A 19,415-nucleotide genomic window follows, 5' to 3' on the forward strand; every position below is an offset into this window, starting at 1 on the left:
AAAGGGGTACTTCTCCATGGTTATGCCTGTGTTTGGTGGATAACTTACTGACACTATTGTTGGCCAGCTGGGGAAGCTCCATGATGCTTGTATATGTAGGAATACAGGACTTTTTGGTAAGTTGAAAGTAAGGACATTTTCCTGAGGTGCCCTATTGACATTAATGGGGTTGCAAATGGGGTTGCAATGCTAATTGTGATTTTTCTTTTTTTCCCCTTCCCCAGGGACCCAGTCTGCCCTTTGCTTTCCCTGCTAATGAAACCACATTCCTGGCACCTGGACAGAAGTGAGGAAAGATTTAACTATTGCCTGAGCAGATGCAGGATAGTTGAGGAGTGTGCATTTGGAAGACTGAAGGCATGTGGAGATTTCTAATGACAAGCTCAATCTCTGTGACGGAGAAATGCTACAGCGAGGTTAAGTAGGCACTGTACTGCTTCAGTGTAGACACCATCTACGCCAACAGGAGGGATTCTCCTATCAGCATAGGTAATCCACCTCCCTGAGAGGCTGGATCAGTGGAAGAATTCTCCAGTCAACCTAGTGCTGTCTATATGGGGACTTAGATTGGCTGAGATTTTTCACACCCCAGCCTGAAACAGTTAAGTCAACCTAATTTTCTTTTCTTTCTCTCCTCATGCATACACTCCTGCCAGAGCTGTCCCTTTGGCATGGAGAATTGGGGTGACCGCTCTGGGCACCATGCTTTAGGGGGGCTCGAGCATCAGTGTGCATATGTCATGCAGGGGGCACTAGGCCGGCCCAGGAGGGTGAGGTTAGAGGTGTCTGGGGGTCCAGGCCAGCCTGGGAGGTGGGGTTAGGGGTTTGGGGGGCCAGGCCAGCCTGGGGGTGAGCGAGGGGGGTGGCATCAGCAGTGGGGGTCAGGCCCGCATTCACCGGCAGGAAGCTCACGTTGCTTCTTTTTCTTGCTTGCCTGCTGCTTCCCCAGCTGCCAGAGTCCTAGCACAGTTGGAACACTCCAGTGCCAGGCTGACCCCATCCATTGCCTTCCTCCCCAGGGGCCCCATCCTGGCTGATTTGTCCCAGGCCCCGCACCCGCTTAGGGACAGCACTGATTCCTGCCATTCCTGAGTCTTGTGGGCTCTGGGTGAACAGTCCGGACCAGTTTAGAAAACACGTCTTCCCTTGTCAGTTTCCTCCTTACCATAACGTGTTGGTCAGACCGTGTAGAAGGGATGTGCCTCCAGGATACTCCAACCAAGATCAAGGATAGACAGAGTCATTGTTAGGTGTTTGTGTGGGGAATAACTGCTATAATTCTGTTTTCCCATCTTGGTCTTTTTTTTTGTTTTAAAGGCTCACAGTGACTATTGTTTCATGGTGCAGCATGCAGCATGGTGAGTATACAATGTATGTTTAACCCTTTTAGCCATAAGGGTGGGGGTTGGCAGTGGACGGCAAGGGTAACTTTCAAGGTGATATAGTAGAGATTGTTAAATTCCAGGCAGCCATGATCCTTGAGGGTACATCCCTTTTTGATGGTCTCAAAGGGCTACAGCAGGGTCCTGCTGGAAAGAGTGGGTGGTCAACCAGAGCCCTACACTGCCAGATTCTTAACAGAGATGATCCACCAATCAGTTTGTACAAGGTGGCTTGGGAAGGTGCCCTATTGTGGTGGGGAAAAACAAGGCAGCTCTGCCTAGAAATGTTTGGGCAAAGATTAAATGCCATTTGCTGGGAAAGGCTTGTGAAATGGTGCCACAGGAGTGCAAAGCTGAGCATGCTAAGGCCTTCTCTGTGAGCAGCTAAGAGTTTCGATATCTAACAGTTAGGGATGTGAGCTGAGTCATGAGTCTACCGCATATGGCTTCTTCTTTCCTGACTCTAACCCCAGTTTGCATGTAATGTATTCTTACTCCTTGAGTCTCAAAAAGCTGCATGAAATCATTCACAACACATGTGCTGTAGAAGAACATATTGGCAATGCTGGTTGGAATCCACGCAAGTGCTTAGCTTCTGTTTCGCAGAACTATGTATTTAGGAATGCTTCTTAGCTGGTTTCTGACTTTTTGGGGTACTGCCATTTGATGCTTATTAAAATAAAAGGGCTAGTCTCTAGAAGCAGTCGACTGCCATTTTGAGAAGTAGGTGATGTTTCAGGGGCCCTAGGGTAAACAAACAAAATGGCCTGCACTAACGGGCCAGTCCTACTAAGTCACATCTATCTGAATCCCCTTCCTTAGTGATGGATTGGCTCTGTGGGTCCAGTTCGTTCTGTCTGGCAGGATCTGTGGGTCTGTTAGTCAGTCTGGAAGAGTCTGTGTCCCTGCTATCAGTCATCTCCTCCTCAGTTGCCATTTCCTCCTCAGTTGCCATTTCAAGCGGGAATGCCCACTGTGCTTGTCAGGAAGTTATGGTCCTGTCTCAGTATGCCATACAGCTGTTTGTCATGGGGATGGTTGTGGGAGCAGCATCAGCCTTGAGGCTGTTCTCAGTCTTTTGGATGCCTTCTGCAGCTCCTTCCCCTGTGCCTGGCATTGGCCCTTGTCTCTGTACCCCTAGATTGCTAGGTCAAAGTGCCTTGGTTTGGTTTGCCCAAAGACATAGGCTTCCTTGGAATTTAATTACATGAAGTTTTATATTTATTCTCTTCCTAACCTAAGATAATGCTGTCTAATACATATGTATGTTTCTGCTGAGAGGCTAAGGTTCTAATGCATAATCTTAAAATAAAGACCGGAGCACACATCTGAGTACTCAAGTTGATCTCATACCAGCTTTACCACGCAAATAACTCCATTGACCTCAAGGGCGTGACTCCTGATTTACAGTAGTGTAGTTAAGAAGAGAATTAGGCCCACAACTTTATTTTTGGAGTTCATTTTTTTTCAGAAGATGTTAGCCTTCAGTTGCATGCTGAACTAAGGCATGCAAAACAGTATGAGTGCAGTTAGAATTATTCTTCATTCTTTTAGCTAGGTAGAATTACTCTCATGAAAAAAATTCTAAGCATTGCATTTGAAGTGTCCCCTATGCACAGCCCTCTCAGCCGAATGAGTGGCTGATGCTAAGGGCTTGTCTAAAGACAAAAGTTGTACCATTTTAGCTATTCCTGTATAGTGAAAGAAGCACAGCCCCCTTGATGTATAAGCAGCTATACATCTGGAAGGAATCCTTATGCCAATATAACTGTGTTCACACCAGTGGGTTGTACTGGTATAACTCTTTTGGGTTAAAAAAAATAACACCCTACCCAATATAGCTATACTGACACAAAATCTGTGTGCAGACTTGGCCTACCTCTTGGAGATCTGAATATGAATTTTCTTCTGCCTTGTCAACATCCAAACTTGTACTGCTATAACCAAATCATTTAAAAAACAAACAAACCCACCACCACTTTTAAATTAGTGCAAGTTTATGTGTAGATGATTTATGGCGCATGTTGCCTCCAGTCTAGACCATCTATCTATGGTAAGGTAGCATGGGAGGAGGGCTAGCTCAGTAGTTTGTGCATTAGCCTACTAAGTCCAGCATTGTGAGTTCAATTCTTGAGAGGGCCATTTAGGGATCTATCTGTGGGTTGGACTAGATGACCTCCTGAGGTCCCTTCTAATTCTAATATTCTGTGGATGAAAAGAGATTGAAACAGTCATCAAGCTGCAAGAGCAGCTACAGGTTGATAAAGATAAACAATCAAATTAAAAGTATGAAAAGCTACCACTAGACTACATTGTATGCATCTCTTGTACTAGATCAGGGGTTGACAACCTTTCAGAAGTGGTGTGCCAAGTCTTCATTTATTCACTCTAATTTAAGGTTGCGCATGCCAGTAACACATTTTAACATTTTTAGAAGGTATCTTTCGATAAGTCTATAATATATAACTATTGTTGTATGTAGAGTAAATGTTTAAGAAGCTTCTTTCTGGTTTTCAGCCAAAAAACTGAAAAGTCCTGTCTCCTCCCCCTGTATCCCCAAATGAAAAGTTTAAAAGGAAAGTAGACACTTTCTGTGAAAATTTAACATAATCAAAAACTAAATTTGGGTTTTGACAGAAACTTTTCAGCCACATAAGTGTTCACTTTCAGTCCTTGTTCATGTTTATTTAGGATTGAGTTGGCAAACTAATGTGTGTCCCTGCATATCCTTGTAACTCCACTGGCTTAAATGAGCTTACAGCAGCTGCCCATTTGCTCCTAAAGGTTTTAAAACAAACAAAAACCTACACAGCAGGCAGTGTAAAGGCTGTTTAAAGCCTAAAAATGCCTATAATTGTGTCTTGTAAGTGGATGGTGCTTATTATACAACCACATTATTATTACAAATAATTGTACTGCAAATCTTTAAGCTTAAATTAATCACCATTTTTAACACATAGTTCATGTAGTTTTGAAATTATGAATGAAACTGCTAGAAGAAAATGTGAGGTTTATTTTAAAACATCTTCCTATATTAGTGAAAGTCATATTTCCTCATTTGTGACGTTACCACAGAAGGTGTGTTGAAGGGGAAAAAAAAGAAGTTTGGAACAAAACAATGTAACCACTGAGAACAGCAAATGTAGGAAAAAAAGTGTTTTTGTTTTTGTTTTTAATTAATAGCTGAAGCTAATGTTACTGCCTGTGTACAATTAAAACAATATTCCTAAATGTGCAACAATGGTAGGAATTATTCTAACTAGAACAATGTATTTTGTTCTCTTCATATATGTCCTATGGCAAAAATTAGGGAAATTTCTACCTTCAGAGCCAAACTCAGTTTGGTTATATGAGTATAAATCCTGAGTAATTTCACTTCCAATAGCAGTGTTATCTGCATTTAGCTGGTAACTGAAACATCAGGGCCGAATGCGTGTTAATCATGTGTGTTTGCCTGCCCCATATGCATTTTAATTGATACCCCCATGTACAGTAGTGTGTTCTCATGAAGAAAGAGCAAAGTGAAGGAAGACTTGGGGTTTGATCCTGGGAGTCTCACATTGAATATAAAACAAGGAGGACTGACAATCTGGCCCTTACAGGTATTTATGTGCCTAAGCCTGCAGATAGGCGCTTTGTGGGATTTTCAGAAGTGCCTAACTACCATTTTATTAAGTAGCAAGTACCTGTGCCTTTAACCAAAGATTGCCTGGTTTGTGATGTCTTGGGTTTTCAATGCTCCTTGCTTGATGTTTGTGAGGATAGAACAGGAACAAGTTAGTTTTCATCAAGCACTATTTCTTGTGAATTATTTGATCATAGGGTTATGACTTGCTGTAAGGCTATTTTTAAATGTTTTTACAATGACCCTGCATGTATGTCTTCTCTCTGAAGTCCACAGGCCCAGCCCAGTCATCACCTAGTTATTTTCCAATTTCTATTTCTGTTTATGCTGGGGTTGCACACGTCTTTAGGTGTCTCTTGAAGGGAACCTAGAAGCCTTGCTGATATCCTGAGGAGGGTTAATGAGGGTGAAGCAGTTCTCTTCTCCAGAACTGCTAACCAGAATCCAAGATAGGGAGCTCTGAGGAAACTTAAGAGCTACTCTAGAGAGCTGATACTTTTGGGGTTTGTATATTTTAGTTTGCTTGTAAAACAGCATAGCAGGAGAATGGCTAGAGACTGTTGCCAACTTTGTGTCAATTTGAGTTTCAGGCTCTTCTGAAATGGCTAGTATGTCAGCAGCAGGCCCAGAAAGCAGGCCAACAGCAGTTTTGGCAGGCCCAGATAACAGCACAACAACAGCAAGAGCAGTTTCAGAAGCTATTATTTCACGGGCACATCACCATGGACAAGCTGGCTACTTCAAGCAGCAGTTTCAGCTCCACCCTGTCTAAGTACAGAGGCTTGTCTGATCAAATTTGAGTGAGTGGCTACCATAACCCAGTGGTGTCACGACCAGGTCTTGGGTGATCAATCAGATCTAGTGATCAGAGTGGGAGTCAAGCTAAGTCGGTACCAGAAGATCAGAGTCTGAGACAGGCAAGAGGGCAAACCAGGAGTCAGGTATCAGCAGGCAGGCAGGGCCAGGTACTGGGAAGTCAGAGTCCAAGATAGGCCAGAGGGTAAATCAAGAGTCAGGTTTGGGCAGGGCCGCAGGCTCGGAAGCTGGATTCTGGGATCTCCCACACTCAGGGTCTGAAGCAAGGGCAGTCTGAATTGTTGCTCATACAACTCCCTGTCATGGCTTCTTGGCTTAAGTACTACTGCCAGCCAATCAGTGGGTTCGGAGGAGCTGCTACTCAGGTCCTGCTGTGCGGTTCTTCCTGCTAGTCCCAGCTTCACAAGGTCCTCTGGCAAGAGTCTAGCATAACCTTCCTGGGGTGATGTGGAGGGGTCAGTGGGCTAACACCCCCTAGGACTCCCACTTCTAGTCCTGCAGGTTCTTACAATGGGTTACTGAGCCATGGGCCCCGAGTGAGGAGGCCACTGCTGTTAACAGGGAATATGCCAATGACTGATGGTATTATTGTTTAGGGCATACCCTGAGAGTTACTGGTACAAATTCCTCTCAGAATTGTGACCTCCCAACACCAGCAAATAGGTCAGTGTCTGAGGTGTGCATCAGGGCAGAATTTTGCCCTTTAATTTTAGGTCTTAATCAAAATCAGGAGTTGTCAGGTTCAAACATTCATCTGTCATGTATTTATTGACTTTCATTTCATTTGAATGATACCAGTAAAAGATCCCAGGTTCATAATCATTTAAAAAAAATCACCTTGCCCTTCCTATAAATCAATGTGTAGCAGAAAAGGGAATGGTGGCATCACTCACAGAAGCTATCAGTAGTAAAAATGGTCATTTATAACAGATGTCTCAATTTTTGGATGTCCCACTTGAAATGTCATAGACTTGATATTCAGAAGTGCTGGTCACCTTCTGTTCCCGTTGACTCAACTAAGGCTCTGGGAATTTAACATTTCTGGAAGAATCCGGCTATACGTATCCTAAGTTGGGCTCACCAGAACTGAAGCATACAAAATCAGAGACCACTTTTGAGAAGTTGGTCTTAAAGTGATAAACTCTGGGCCAGTTCCTATAGGTTGCCTTCTGAAGTCAATGGTCATAAAAGCTTCTTTTAAACATCTGCACAGAGGAAGTCATTGGCAGTACACAAGTTTTACTGGTCCTACAGAACCTAGGAACTATGCTCCATGTTCCTGAGCGCCATCCACTAGCACTTTATCTATTAACTTTTTACATATACACAGCCATAGAGCACTCCTGCAACAAATAGAAATACTCATGTAAATAAGGAAAGCCCGTAAATGATCTATGAGATTTTTTCCTTCAGATTTGCATTACTGTAAAAGTCACAGATAGTGAGTCAAAGGGAACAACACATGGAAGGACTCAAGGAGAAAAGTTCAGGAAAGGAAGGTAGAGAAGAGGGAAATGCAGCAACATCATGAGTCTGCTTCTGTTCCTATTGAAATCAGTGACCAAATTTCTGTTTACTTCAACACCATTGGATCAACACCATTGGATCTTTCAGAATCACCTTTGTCTGGCTTGTCCTTGTCCGTCCCTCCACAAACACAAGTTGACGCCACACCATTCTATTTTGTTGTGAGCACGTTCTTTCCATTTCTAGCCAAAGAGTTTTGTCATGGGATTGGCCCAGTGCATTTTTGATCTGCCCAGTGATCGCTTGTGCTATCTGGGGATCCAGTCACTGATGTGGATTGTCCACCTATTGTCTTGCCTGCAGACTACATGAGCCGCCCATCTTTGCTTTGCCTCGTACATCGCCTGCACTACATCATTCACCTCTGTACACCTTCTGATCTCTTCATGTGATCACGGAGTGAAATCTTACACATTTGCCTTTCCATTACTTTCTGGGTGACAGCAAATTTTTCTTTCTCTGCTTTCATTGTTGACCAGCTTTCTGCTCTGTATATCATTGCTGGCAGAACAGTGGAGTTAAACAGTTCTTTCCTTTTCTTCATGAGCAGTTCACCATCCATTAAAGACTTCTTTATTTTGTTGAAACTTGCCCACTCCACCTTTCTCCTCCTTCTGCATTTCCCTTTGAACGAGTTGTCTCTTCTCAGCTGCTGACCCAGATAAATATATTTGTCAACCTCCTCAATTTCTTTCCCATTTACAGTGATGATTCCTTCTGCACAATGCTCATTCTTCATTTACGTTGTCTTCAACATGTTCACTTCCAACTCAATATCATGTGAAAGTGTTTGCAGTTGCTGCAAGTTGTTCTCTTTTAGAATACCAATTTGAAAATCCTCTAATTACTAATGTTAATCTATTTGTATTTGTTATCTCATTCTATACTGGCATTGGAAATGTGCTTGGTTTTATAAGTTTCTGCAGAATTGAATCTTGAAACAGGATCACATGTTGGGTAAAGAGTGTAGAATTCAGAGAATTTTAAATGGAATTTAAATATCTTTTCAGAACAGTATAAAAGCTGGATGGGTTCTGAAGTCCTGATAACTGTTCTTTAATATAAAAACATCAATGTGCACACAATTCTAGCTGGAATTATCCCAGGTAAAATATTCAATTGTTGGCAGCTATAATGTGCAAACTGATTAACTTGCTTTTGAGCCTTTGAATTTTAACTAATTAAAAAATGCAAGAATTAAAGTCTGTGCTTAATATTCTATTAATGTAAAATTCCATTTATGATCATATTCCAGTTCCTCAAAGTAAATACATAAAGTTACCACCCCTACACTTTCACTGCTCTATTTTTGTTTCATTGCAAGCTACAAGAGTTCGAACCCCCCCAAAGCAACCAGATTTTTATGATTTTTCTGTGACCAGTAGGGTCTTCTTGACAGTTCCATTTGTGTCATTTAGGTTCATACATCCAAATGGATGAATCCAGCTTTGACTTAAACTCATTTCCAGACTACTATGAGGAGTATGGGAACTTGACTAATTATACTGGCTCTGGTAATGTGTGTGAAATGGATGACCTCCACGCATTTGGTGCCCATCTCACCACCATCCTGTACTCTCTTGCGTTTGTTCTTAGCCTGGTGGGAAATAGTTTGGTGTTATGGATCCTAATGAAGTATGAAAGCCTTGTGTCTTTAACAAACATCTTCATCATGAACCTTTGCATCTCCGACCTGGTCTTCTCTTGCATGCTGCCCTTCTGGATTGTGTATCATTTGCATGGATGGATTTTTGGTGATTTTCTCTGCAAGGCTGTGAATACTGTTTTCTCCATCAGCTACTACAGTGGTATTGTCTTTTTGACTATAATGACTATTCTCCGGCATATGGCAGTTGTGAACCCTTTGTCAACCTTGAGTACTCAGACACGCCAGTGTGGCATTCAGGTGAGCTTGGCCATTTGGGCTGCTAGCATATTAGTCGTGGTTCCTGAGATGATTTTCACCCAAGTGCAAACTGATCTGGATGGTTTCAGTACCTGCGATTACACTGACTTACATTGGAAAAGGGTAGAAATTTATCAGCGAAATGTCTTCTTTCTCTTTTCCTTTACTGTTATTGTATTTTGTTACATCAAGATACTGAAAATTCTGCTCAGAACAAGATCTCATAGGAAGCACAGAACTGTGAGACTCATCTTTACCATTGTGGTAGCTTTTTTCCTGAGTTGGGCACCTTATAATATATTCTGTTTCCTGCAAACTTTGCCAGCTCATTACATCTTTCTGAACTGTGAGATTCAAAAAAACATTGAATATGCCTTCTACATCAGCCGCAAAATTGCCTTTTCCCACTGCTGCCTCAACCCTGTGCTCTATGTATTTGTTGGAGTCAAATTCAGAAGACATTTGATGCACCTATGCAATTACCTCTGGCCATGCAATAATGGGAAAATCTCCAGCCCCAGGATTTATTCTCATGGCAAATTCCACTATGAAGATGCTTCCATTTACTGAAGGCTGCTCTGCAGTGCTAAGCATGAGTGATATGTTAATGGCTTTAAAATCTGAAAAACAGTTGATTTTAGAGGCATTCACCTGAAAGACACACATTTATTCTTTGTGAATATTTGAGTTGTGGAGAAATAATAGAAAATGTATTTCTATGAGGAGGGGGTAACATCTATATTATTTGCAGATATCATCTCTAGGCTTTTCTAGTTAAGAAACCAATTTCTGCTCTCACTTACATTCCTGCAATTCCATCATATCCAATACCTTTGAAGCAGAGTAAATGAGACCAAAACTCATCCACTGTCTCTACTTGGGATTAAGCCAGGTCTTATTAGTTTGGCAGTAGCTTCGTAAGTCAGAATACCTGATGTTTTCAAGGTAAACTTTTCACTGTTGCTGTATATGAAGCTATTAATATTGTAAGCTTAACACAAACACATTTTCTGATCCTCAATAGGAAGTTTTGGTGGTTGATGCGTGGTAGAAGGAATTAAGTTAATGATTGTGTTAATACTTTCTTAATTCTTGTAAAGTCATAGTATAGAGTGAAGAATCAGTCTGCTTCATTTCTTGTTTTGATAGTGATATGTCAATAGATATTTTCCTTTATTTGTAAAATGTTTTTCCTTTAGAAAGCTAGAATAGTAGATCTTAATGTAAATACTTGTTTTGCAGTTCCAGCTGGTTTCTAAAGTGCTTCATCTATGTACACAGGTGTTTGAATCCCTGAAAAGCAGGCCCAGTCAAAGTTAGTCATGCACATATCTTTGAAAAAAGAGCTAGGAGTACTTGTGGCACCTCAGAGATGAACAAATTTATTTGAGCATAAGCTTTTCCACTTCATTGAATGTATGCACTGGAAAATACAGTAGGAAGATATATATACTCAGAGAATATGAAAAAATGGGTGTTGCCATACCAACTGTAACAAGAGTAATTAATTAAGGTGGGCTATCATCAGCAGGAAGGAAAAAAAAACTTTTGTAGTGATAATCAGGGTGGCCCATTTTCAACAGTTGACAAGAAGGTGTAAGTAATAGTAGGGGGAAAAATTAGCATGGGGAAATAGTTTTTACTTTGTGTAATGACCCATCCGCACCCAGTCTTTATTCAAGCCTAATTTAATGGTGTTCAGTTTGCAAATTAATTCCAATTCTGCAGTTTCTTGTTGGAGTCTGTTTCTGAAGTTGTTTTGTTTTGGAATATTGCTACTTTGAGGACTTTGAGTGTTCTCTGACTGGTTTTTGAATGTTATAATTCTTGAAGTCTGATTTGTGTCCATTTATTCTTTTGCGTAGAGACTGTCCAGTTTGGCCAAGTACATGGCAGAGGGGCATTGTTGGTACATGATGGCATATATCACATTGGTAGATGTGCAGATGAACGAGCGTTTGATAGTGTGACTGATGTGATTCAGGTGACTGGTGTCACCTGAACAGATATGTGGACAGAGTTGGCAACGGGCTTTGTTGCAAGGATGGGTTCCTGGGTTAGTTTTTGTTGTTGTTTGGTGTGTGGTTGCTGGTGAATATTTCCTTCAAGTTGGGGGGCTGTCTGTAAGCAAGGACTAGTCTGTCTCCCAAGATCTGCGCGAGTGAGGGATTATCCTTCAGGATAGGTTGTAGATCCTTGATGATGCGCTGGAGAGGTTTTAACTGGGGGCTGAAGGTGATGGGTAGTGGCAATCTGTTACATAGGACAAGCCCAACAAAGAAAGTATCTACACATGTATATACACATGTTCTCTGTGTATATATATCTTCCTACTCTATTTTCCACTGCATGCATCCAATGAAGTGGGTTTTAACCCACGAAAGCTTATGCCCAAATAAATTTGTTAGTCTCTAAGGTGCCACAAGTACTCCTCATTCTTTTTGCTGATACAAACTAACAGGGCTACCACTCTGAAACCTGTCACACATGTTTGAGTATACCAGCTTATGCATACAAATACGAGATGTGCCTATGCAACTCGGGTATTTGCATCTTCGTCTAGCCAAGTTAGGCACCTACCTTTGTGTGCAAATACCCGATTGGTGTGTGAGCTTTTTGATATTTATATGCAGCATTTAGGCATGTGCAAACACTTGCATGCACACAGCTTTGTGCCCAAAGCACAAACCTTTCAGGCACTTCCCCCAGCCCCTTGGCTGGGAATGGGAAACCCCGGCTAATGGGAGCTGCTGGGCGCAGTGGCTGAAGCAACAGCCACACACACCCCTGCACCCCTCCTTCTGCAGGTTCCATCAGCTTCCCAGAGTGCCGCAGGGGCAGGGCAGGCAAGCAGGGAGCCTGCCCTGCTCCCAGTGCGCATCAGGCCGGAGCCTGCTTCCTGAGCCCCTCCTGCAGCCAAACCCCCTGCCCTGAGCCCCCTGCCATGCCCCGTACTCTTCCTGCACCCTGACCCCCTGCTGCACCCTGCACCCCTCCTGTATCCCAACCTCCTGCCCTGAGCCCCTTGCCGCACCCTGCACACCCTAACCCCCTCCCACACTCCTCACCCATCCTGCACCCCACACCCCAACTCCCTGTCCTGAGCCCCCGCCACGCCCCACACTGCTTCTGCACCCCCTGGGGGCAGGAAGGGGGCGAGTTGGGGTGGGGATTTCAGGGAAGGGGTTGGAATGGGGGCAGGGAAGGGGTGGGAAGAGGCGGGGTAGGGGCAGGGCCTCATGGAAGGGTTTGGAGTGGGGGCAGGGCCGATGGAGGCGGAAGGGAGGTGTCAGTAAATGCAGCCCTCAGGCCAATGTACTAGTCCTCATGTGGCCCTCGTGGTCATTTGAGTTTGAGACCCCTGGTCTAGTCTGACCTCCTGCAACAATCATTTTAAAAGCAAATGTATTTTTAAATTGTTAATTCAATTGACTTGGGTTTTTTATGTATTTTCAATACAAAACTATATATTATTGCAATGGGATTATTGAGGTGCTAAACACATAAATCAAGAAGTATTAACTGAAGATTTTCAGATTAACCCTAACCCTAACCCTAAACTCTGCAACGTTTTCAACCTGTATTTTCCCTCCAAGCCATGAGTGTTACATTTGTTGCCTATTCACATTACTGATGCTCTGGAAACCAGTGCTTGCGATTTCTTAACCTTGGTGTAGAATCTGAAACATAACATTGAATTTATGTAGTTCTTTGCAATGAACCCTGAACTAGTTCTTGATTCCATTTGGTAACCCCCTTTCCTAAGCAACCACTTTACAGCATTCCCATGTGGTTCCAACTACAGTTTAATCTGATCTGTAGTTAAAGTTGACCTTTAGTAGGCAACAGATTCTGGGGTGGTTGTTTTGAAGAAATGTTTCACTGTACTTCTTTAATCTGTGCCTGAATTCAGCTACCACAACTAAATTCTCAATCTGTCCACCATGCATTTGAGTTATGTGGGGAAATCCATCCATCTCATTAAACATGAGTGAGTTTACCCTTTCAGTACAGCTAACACTTTTGGGATGATAAGCCTTTCCACTGTCTTTAGCTGAGGTATCTTGGCTTGCGGTGAAGGCTTCCAGCCAAAGGAACTCATCAAAAGACCACTGAAATCAAGGAGATTCTTTCCACTGACTTCAACAGACTTTAAATCAGGGCAAAAATGCCTTCAGCTATACAGATGAAGACTACCCAAAGGAAAATGGGTCTGATTCAGGAGTACCTCCAGGAATAGTTCCATTGACTTCAACAAAGCTACACTAGTGTAAACAAGAGTAAAATAAATCCCTGTGTATCTGCATCATTCGAAAGATTCTGAAAACTTAACTATGACAGATGCTATGAGGCACCCTTTATAATTCTTGTTTTGGTTTTATTTCATACCCTATATAATGCCGGACAATATAATAAAGGAATAAGATTAACCATGTGGATTGTTTTTTGGTTTGGTTTTTTGTTTTTGTTGTTTAGCTTTAAACAGTTTAGTTAAATGTGTTTTGATTTTTAACCTGTGTGTGATTTGGTTAGGATATCTGTATTTCTGAAAATAGAGTATGTAAAGAAAATTGAATTTTACTAATGCAGAATAACATGTAACATTTTGTATTTTCTGTCTTTGATTAATTCCTATTAAAACTGTACCTGAAGTATTTGCAGTTTATGTGACTGTGAGCTTGTTATTTGTCTGCACAGTGCCTACCTCACTGCGGCCCTGGTCTGTAACTGGGGTTCTCAGATGCTACTATAATATAAAATATCTAGCTCTTATATAACAGTTTTTACACCTACAGATCTCAAAGTGCTTTATGAGGAGGTTAATCTTATTATCCCTATTTTACAGATGGAAAAACCAAGGTACAGAGAAGAGTAGTGATTTGCCTAAGGTCACCCATGGGTTAATGGTAAACCCAGGATTAGAACTCAGCTGTCCTGAGTCCCAGTTCACTACTCTATCTACTAGGCTACACTGTCTTTCTATACATAAATGTATTATCCAAAACAAGAATATGGACTATAAGCCACTACAGGGAAGTATGAATTCTGGGTAGACCAAAGTGCTACCTATCTGAGCAAAGGTGTGCACTTCTAACTCTAGGTTTGAGTGATGTGAGTACTGCAGCTGTATTTCCTTTGATAATTTTGCATATAACTGGCTAAATTACATTATTAGTGTTCTCCAGTCGTTTATACATCAGAAAAGTAAAAGGAAAACTCTTTCAAATAATGGGCAGGGCCAAAGACCTTGGAAACACACTTCCATTCCCCTCCATTCATTTGTTTGTGTGAGCAGTGGCTCACATGGATGTAGGGATACCTGAGAGTTCTGCCACTGATACTTAAGCAATCTGGAGAGTAGCATAAGGGTGAAAAGGCTCTTCATTGGTTGTATGTGAAATTAGGTGAAGGCAGGTCTTAAGGCAAATGCCATATACATCTACAGAGGAAAAATGGTCCTTTGGAAATGCTCACTCCCATGCTGGGGCCACTGGAAAGTTTCCCTGTGCCCTTGCTAGCTAGGTGTTTTCATTTAATTTTTTTTTATTTAAAAACTTTAGTTTTAAAACCAGAGGGATGATGTATTTTTCTGCACAAATGTCTACATCATCTAAGTGCCATTTTCCACCAAAAAAGTTTTAACAATCATTTTTCGACCAGCTCTATTCACCATCTATTCTGACAACGATTCTGAAGTAACAAATTCAGCATCAGTATTGCCTTTATTGTAGGACCTATTTTGCCACAGACCTGCTGTGTGACAAGTCACTTCACCTCTTTATGCCTGAGATTCCCCCTCTGCAAAACGGGTGGGGGAGGCAGAAGGAATGGTGTTCACTCAACTTAGCAATGCGCTTCGGGAGGTAGCAGCCGTGTTAGTCTGTATCCTCAAAAAGAACAGGTGCCACAAGTACTCCTGTTCTTTTTAGGTGTGATCTGACGAAGTGGGTATTCACCCAGGAAAGCTCATGCTCCAAAATGTCTGTTAGTCTATAAGGTGCCACAGGATTCTTTGCTGCTTTTATAGGTGTGATCAGTTACCCCCTGCAACTAAAGGGTTAAAGATAGGCCGGGACCAGGGACTCATGGGAGATGTAGGCCAGGGGAATCATGGGAGTTGTAGTAAAACCTCCTCAATGTATTCCTATGTAATGGCTGCCTAGGCGGAGGTAACGTACTTTTCTCCCCTCTGTGGAATATACTTATTTCCCCCCGTGTAAATACAGTGCCCGCCCCGCCCCGCCCCCGAGTCGTGGCCTGGCTGAGGGGCGCGAGGCAGGGGCTGGCAGGGCCAGGCAGGCTCAGTTCTGTGGGACAGGAGAAGTCACTTAGTTTTGTTTTGAGTTTGTCACTTGGCTGCTGGTGGTTTCTTGCTGGGGGGGGGGGTGTTGCTGTTGTAGGCGCACACACACACACACACACACACCCCGGACTGAACATGCCCGAGACCCGTGTGTGGCGGGCAAGCCTTCAATTCCGCAAACCTTTGCCCCTCTGCCACCCAATCTGCAGCTTCCCAAACTCTGGATCTCCCGGGACTGTCCGTTTCAGCGCTTACTTCAGCGCCCTGCTTTTTCTCCCCACTCCCGTCCCTATTTGTGACTCTCACAAGTTGGCAGGGGTGTGATACTGTTTCCCAGCAAGTTTACGGCGTGTTGTGTAACAGGCAGATTTCTTTCTTCTCATCGCCAGCTAACATTAAACACCTTCTGACGGAGCAGCTGACAGTCGTTTTTCATGCCTGGTTTAAACCTTGTCAGGAAGCAGAATAAACGACATGAAGATGTGTCACCCAGTCCATTAGCAAGCAATATGCGGGATGCTACGTCAAAGCTCTCCTACTTTCCCCTGCCTTCCTCCCTCATCATTCTTCTGTCACTTCCAACTCTCCTTTGCTGCCGCTTCTGCCCCCCTCTCGGTCCCTTTTTCACACTGAGGAGTCTTGCACTCTTTCTGTCCCTGTGTGAGGTGCTCTCTGTAGTAGTTTAGTTCTATAACCAGTATTTGGATTGGAAGATCTTTACGGCAGGGAAGTGTTTTTACATGCCTGTGAAATGCTGTAGACATCAGAAGTAATAACAATGTCTAGCTTTCTCCCAAATAGAATTGTGAAAAGTTCTGTGTTTCTCCAAAGTGTAAACTTGTCTTTGATTGTTCATAATCTAATCATTAGAGGAGAGTCTGGCAAATTTTCTGGAGGCGCAACTTGTTTGGATATTTTGTAGAAAATGTGCACACCAATCTCTCTCTACGCCCGCCCCTCCCCCAGACTTATGAAATGCTGACATGTAAATGTTCACCGCAGTTCTTGTGTAGGCATATTTACTGATGACAACGAGGATTTTGTCTGCACAAAGCCAGCCTGGTCTCACTCCAGAACGTCTGAGGATTTAGCTGCAGCACTCCTGCTATTGTTTACCCTGTTGCACATACCTGTTAGACAGGTATTAAAAAAAGAAGTGGTGGCTTTATGTAATTATGATCTGTTTTTATTGGCATGCACTTTGCATTCTTCTCGACTAGAGAGACCCTGTTCTGGCCAGCTGGCATGTTGTGGAGTTATGCAGCATATAAGAAAAGGAGAAAAGGCTAGTGAATTCATTGCACTTTTAATAACATATATGGAATTTATTGCCTGATTCTCCTCTCACACTGTTTTAACAGCCATGTAACTTTATTGACTATCTTGGAGTTACTCCTTTTGTACTGGTATAAATTTGAAGTATCAGGCCCTACATTTCTGATTCTAGAGCACAAAGAGTGAATACTTGAGTACTTCAACTCTGATCCCACCCGTCACTTCACCACCACAGATTGTGGTTAACTTTCAGTGCACAAAAATTGAATTTATGTTGTCCGTATAACATCACAGGTCCTGGTGAATTCTATTGTAGGCTATTTATCTTGTTACACTGACCTCACACTTGGTAAAGCAACCCCCATCCTTTCATGTATTTATACCTGCTCATGTATTTTTCACTTCAAACATCTGATGAAGTGGGTTCTAGCCCACGAAAGCTTATGCCCAAACGCATTTGTTAGTCTCTAAGTGCCACAAGGACTCCTTGTTGTTTCTACTGTAGGCAGGGCTGGCTCTAGCCATTTCGCCACCCCAAGCACGGTGGCACGCCGCGGGGAGCGCCTTGCCACTTGCTGTCCCGCGGCTCCGGTAGACCTCCCGCAGGTGTCCCTGTGGAGGGTCCGCTGGTCCCACAGCTCCGGTGGACCTCCCGCAGGCGTGCCTGCAGATCCTCCACCGGAGCCGCAGGACTAGCGGACCCTCCAGAGGAACGCCTGTGGGAGGTCCACCGGAGCCGCCTGCCACCCTCCTGGCAACCGGCAGAGTGCCCCCTGCGGCATACCGCCCCAAGCACGCGCTTGGCACGCTGGGGCCTGGAGCCGGCCCTGACTGTAGGGGTATTCTTTAGTTCTGAATCTACATAAATGGAATATGCAGTAGAGAAGATAAAGTCCCTTGAAGGAGGCATGTATATTTTGACAAATTTAAGAACAATGTTTAATTAGACAAATGTACTACTGTGTACAAGATGTCCTTCTTGCAGTTTTCCAGAGATCCTTAAAGGGGCACCTTCACTTAAAAAAATCATAGTTCTGGTATGAAAAAAAATTGCTTACTGTTGTTAAAAAGTAAGATTACTATGACTGAAAAAAGATTAGAGAAAAATATATTTTCAAATGTTTCAGTTTGTTTACTTTATGCATTTGACAGAACTGAGTGTATAGTTGATTTCACATTTTCCTCTAGTCAGTTAGCCATGAAACCTGAAACTTATTTATACAGAAGCCCCTTTATATACCATTCTGACAGTGTAAAGTGGCCTTAAAGTGGGTGTAATACATTTATATTGCCTCAGAGGTGTAGAAGGGGGCCTTAATGTAAATGGGAATCTGGCCCATAGTGTAAAGTCTTACTTGCATACAGAAGTATTTCCAGGATCAGGGCCAAACACAGAAACTCGGGAGAGTAGTCCATTAAAAATGCAAGCAAATATGATTGTAAAACTACAGATTTTGCTAGGTGGACTCCAAGGCAAGGTAGTACTTAAAACTACTTTTAACTCGAGTAATTTTATTATTAGATTTTTAAGCTGACAGCATCCTTTTAAAGGGACATGGTTGGGTAAAATTTTATGAACCTCCTAGTCTTTATCAACTAATACTGCTTAGTTGATTAAAATGGAGAGAATTTTTCAAATCCAATGTAATTTTCACTATTATTTACTTTTTACGTTTCTCCTTTCTTGGTCAATGAAAATAGACTAATTCTTGCAATTCTACTTTTGTTACTAGTTAGTTTTATTTTTAGGATCTCGTGCACTAACTCAGCTGTTTTTAGGCTGCAAAACCTGCAGATGAATAATTTAAATGACAATTTTTTTCCAAAATATAACAAATAAAAAAAAGGAATCACAAAACTCAGGGCAGGGCGGAGGAGGTGTTTACACAATCTAAAAATTGGTTGCTAAATGAGGATCTCTAATATGATTTGTTCAGCTGCAACAGTGTTTGCAAACTTTTGTTACACCCACAATCTTGTCTTGCGTCTTCTATTCTTTGATTTAATCTTTTTCAGCCATTGCTATATGCTGTGGTTGTCATCTATCTGTCTAATCTAAGGTACTTATAGAATGCCAATCACCGCAGTGTATAAGCACCAGGGTAACATCACTTATTGCTGCAAAGTGCAAGGGATATGCAATGACATGCTGCAGCGGCAGCAACAAAGCCTGCTTAGTTTACCAAAAGCAACTTCCCTTTTGACAGCTGATGAAGTGGATTGGTATCACATTGAACAACAGGATCAGGCTGTCTTAATACAGGCTTCTGGTATCTATGTGTCTGTCTGTTCAAAAAGGATCGTGCTTGTAGATATCCCATAGCCAAATTACTTCTTAAAGTTCTTCATTTTGCAACCCAAACGAACAAAATAGAGGGCCAGAACAGGCTCTGTACTGTAAAATGGTACCATGGGAGCACTCGGTCAGTACTTTTGGGGCATCGCCACAAACCGATGGAGCTGTGGAGAGGTGAAAGTAGAACATGAGGGGTGTCATCCTCTAGCCCTTGTGATGGCATGACTAACTCAGTGGGAACAGTTCAGGTTTTCTCTGCATATCTGTCCGTTCTTGATTTAATT

At 42.5% G+C, this 19,415-nt stretch overlaps 2 protein-coding genes across 3 annotated transcripts in view; both read left to right on the plus strand.

The window, feature by feature from the left end:
• The first annotated feature begins 260 nt into the window (after positions 1 to 260).
• XCR1 (X-C motif chemokine receptor 1) lies at positions 261 to 9,826 on the plus strand. Its single transcript, XM_050938056.1, has 3 exons — positions 261 to 601; positions 1,318 to 1,358; positions 8,769 to 9,826. The coding sequence occupies exons 2-3, from the start codon at positions 1,349 to 1,351 to the stop codon at positions 9,824 to 9,826; spliced, it is 1,068 nt and encodes a 355-aa protein (XP_050794013.1). The 5' UTR covers positions 261 to 601; positions 1,318 to 1,348.
• A 5,562-nt stretch (positions 9,827 to 15,388) lies between these two features.
• FYCO1 (FYVE and coiled-coil domain autophagy adaptor 1) overlaps positions 15,389 to 19,415 on the plus strand; it is a 117,240-nt gene continuing 113,213 nt past the window's right edge. Inside the window, exon 1 of one of the 2 annotated variants that reach the window (XM_050937870.1) lies at positions 15,389 to 15,426. The gene's annotated coding sequence lies outside the window, so the exon portion shown is untranslated. The remainder of the gene's footprint in view (positions 15,427 to 19,415) is intronic. The other variant, XM_050937871.1, reaches the window with a different exon arrangement.

This window comes from Gopherus flavomarginatus, chromosome 2 (genome assembly GCF_025201925.1).
Source record: "Gopherus flavomarginatus isolate rGopFla2 chromosome 2, rGopFla2.mat.asm, whole genome shotgun sequence".
Lineage (NCBI taxonomy): Eukaryota > Metazoa > Chordata > Testudines > Testudinidae > Gopherus > Gopherus flavomarginatus.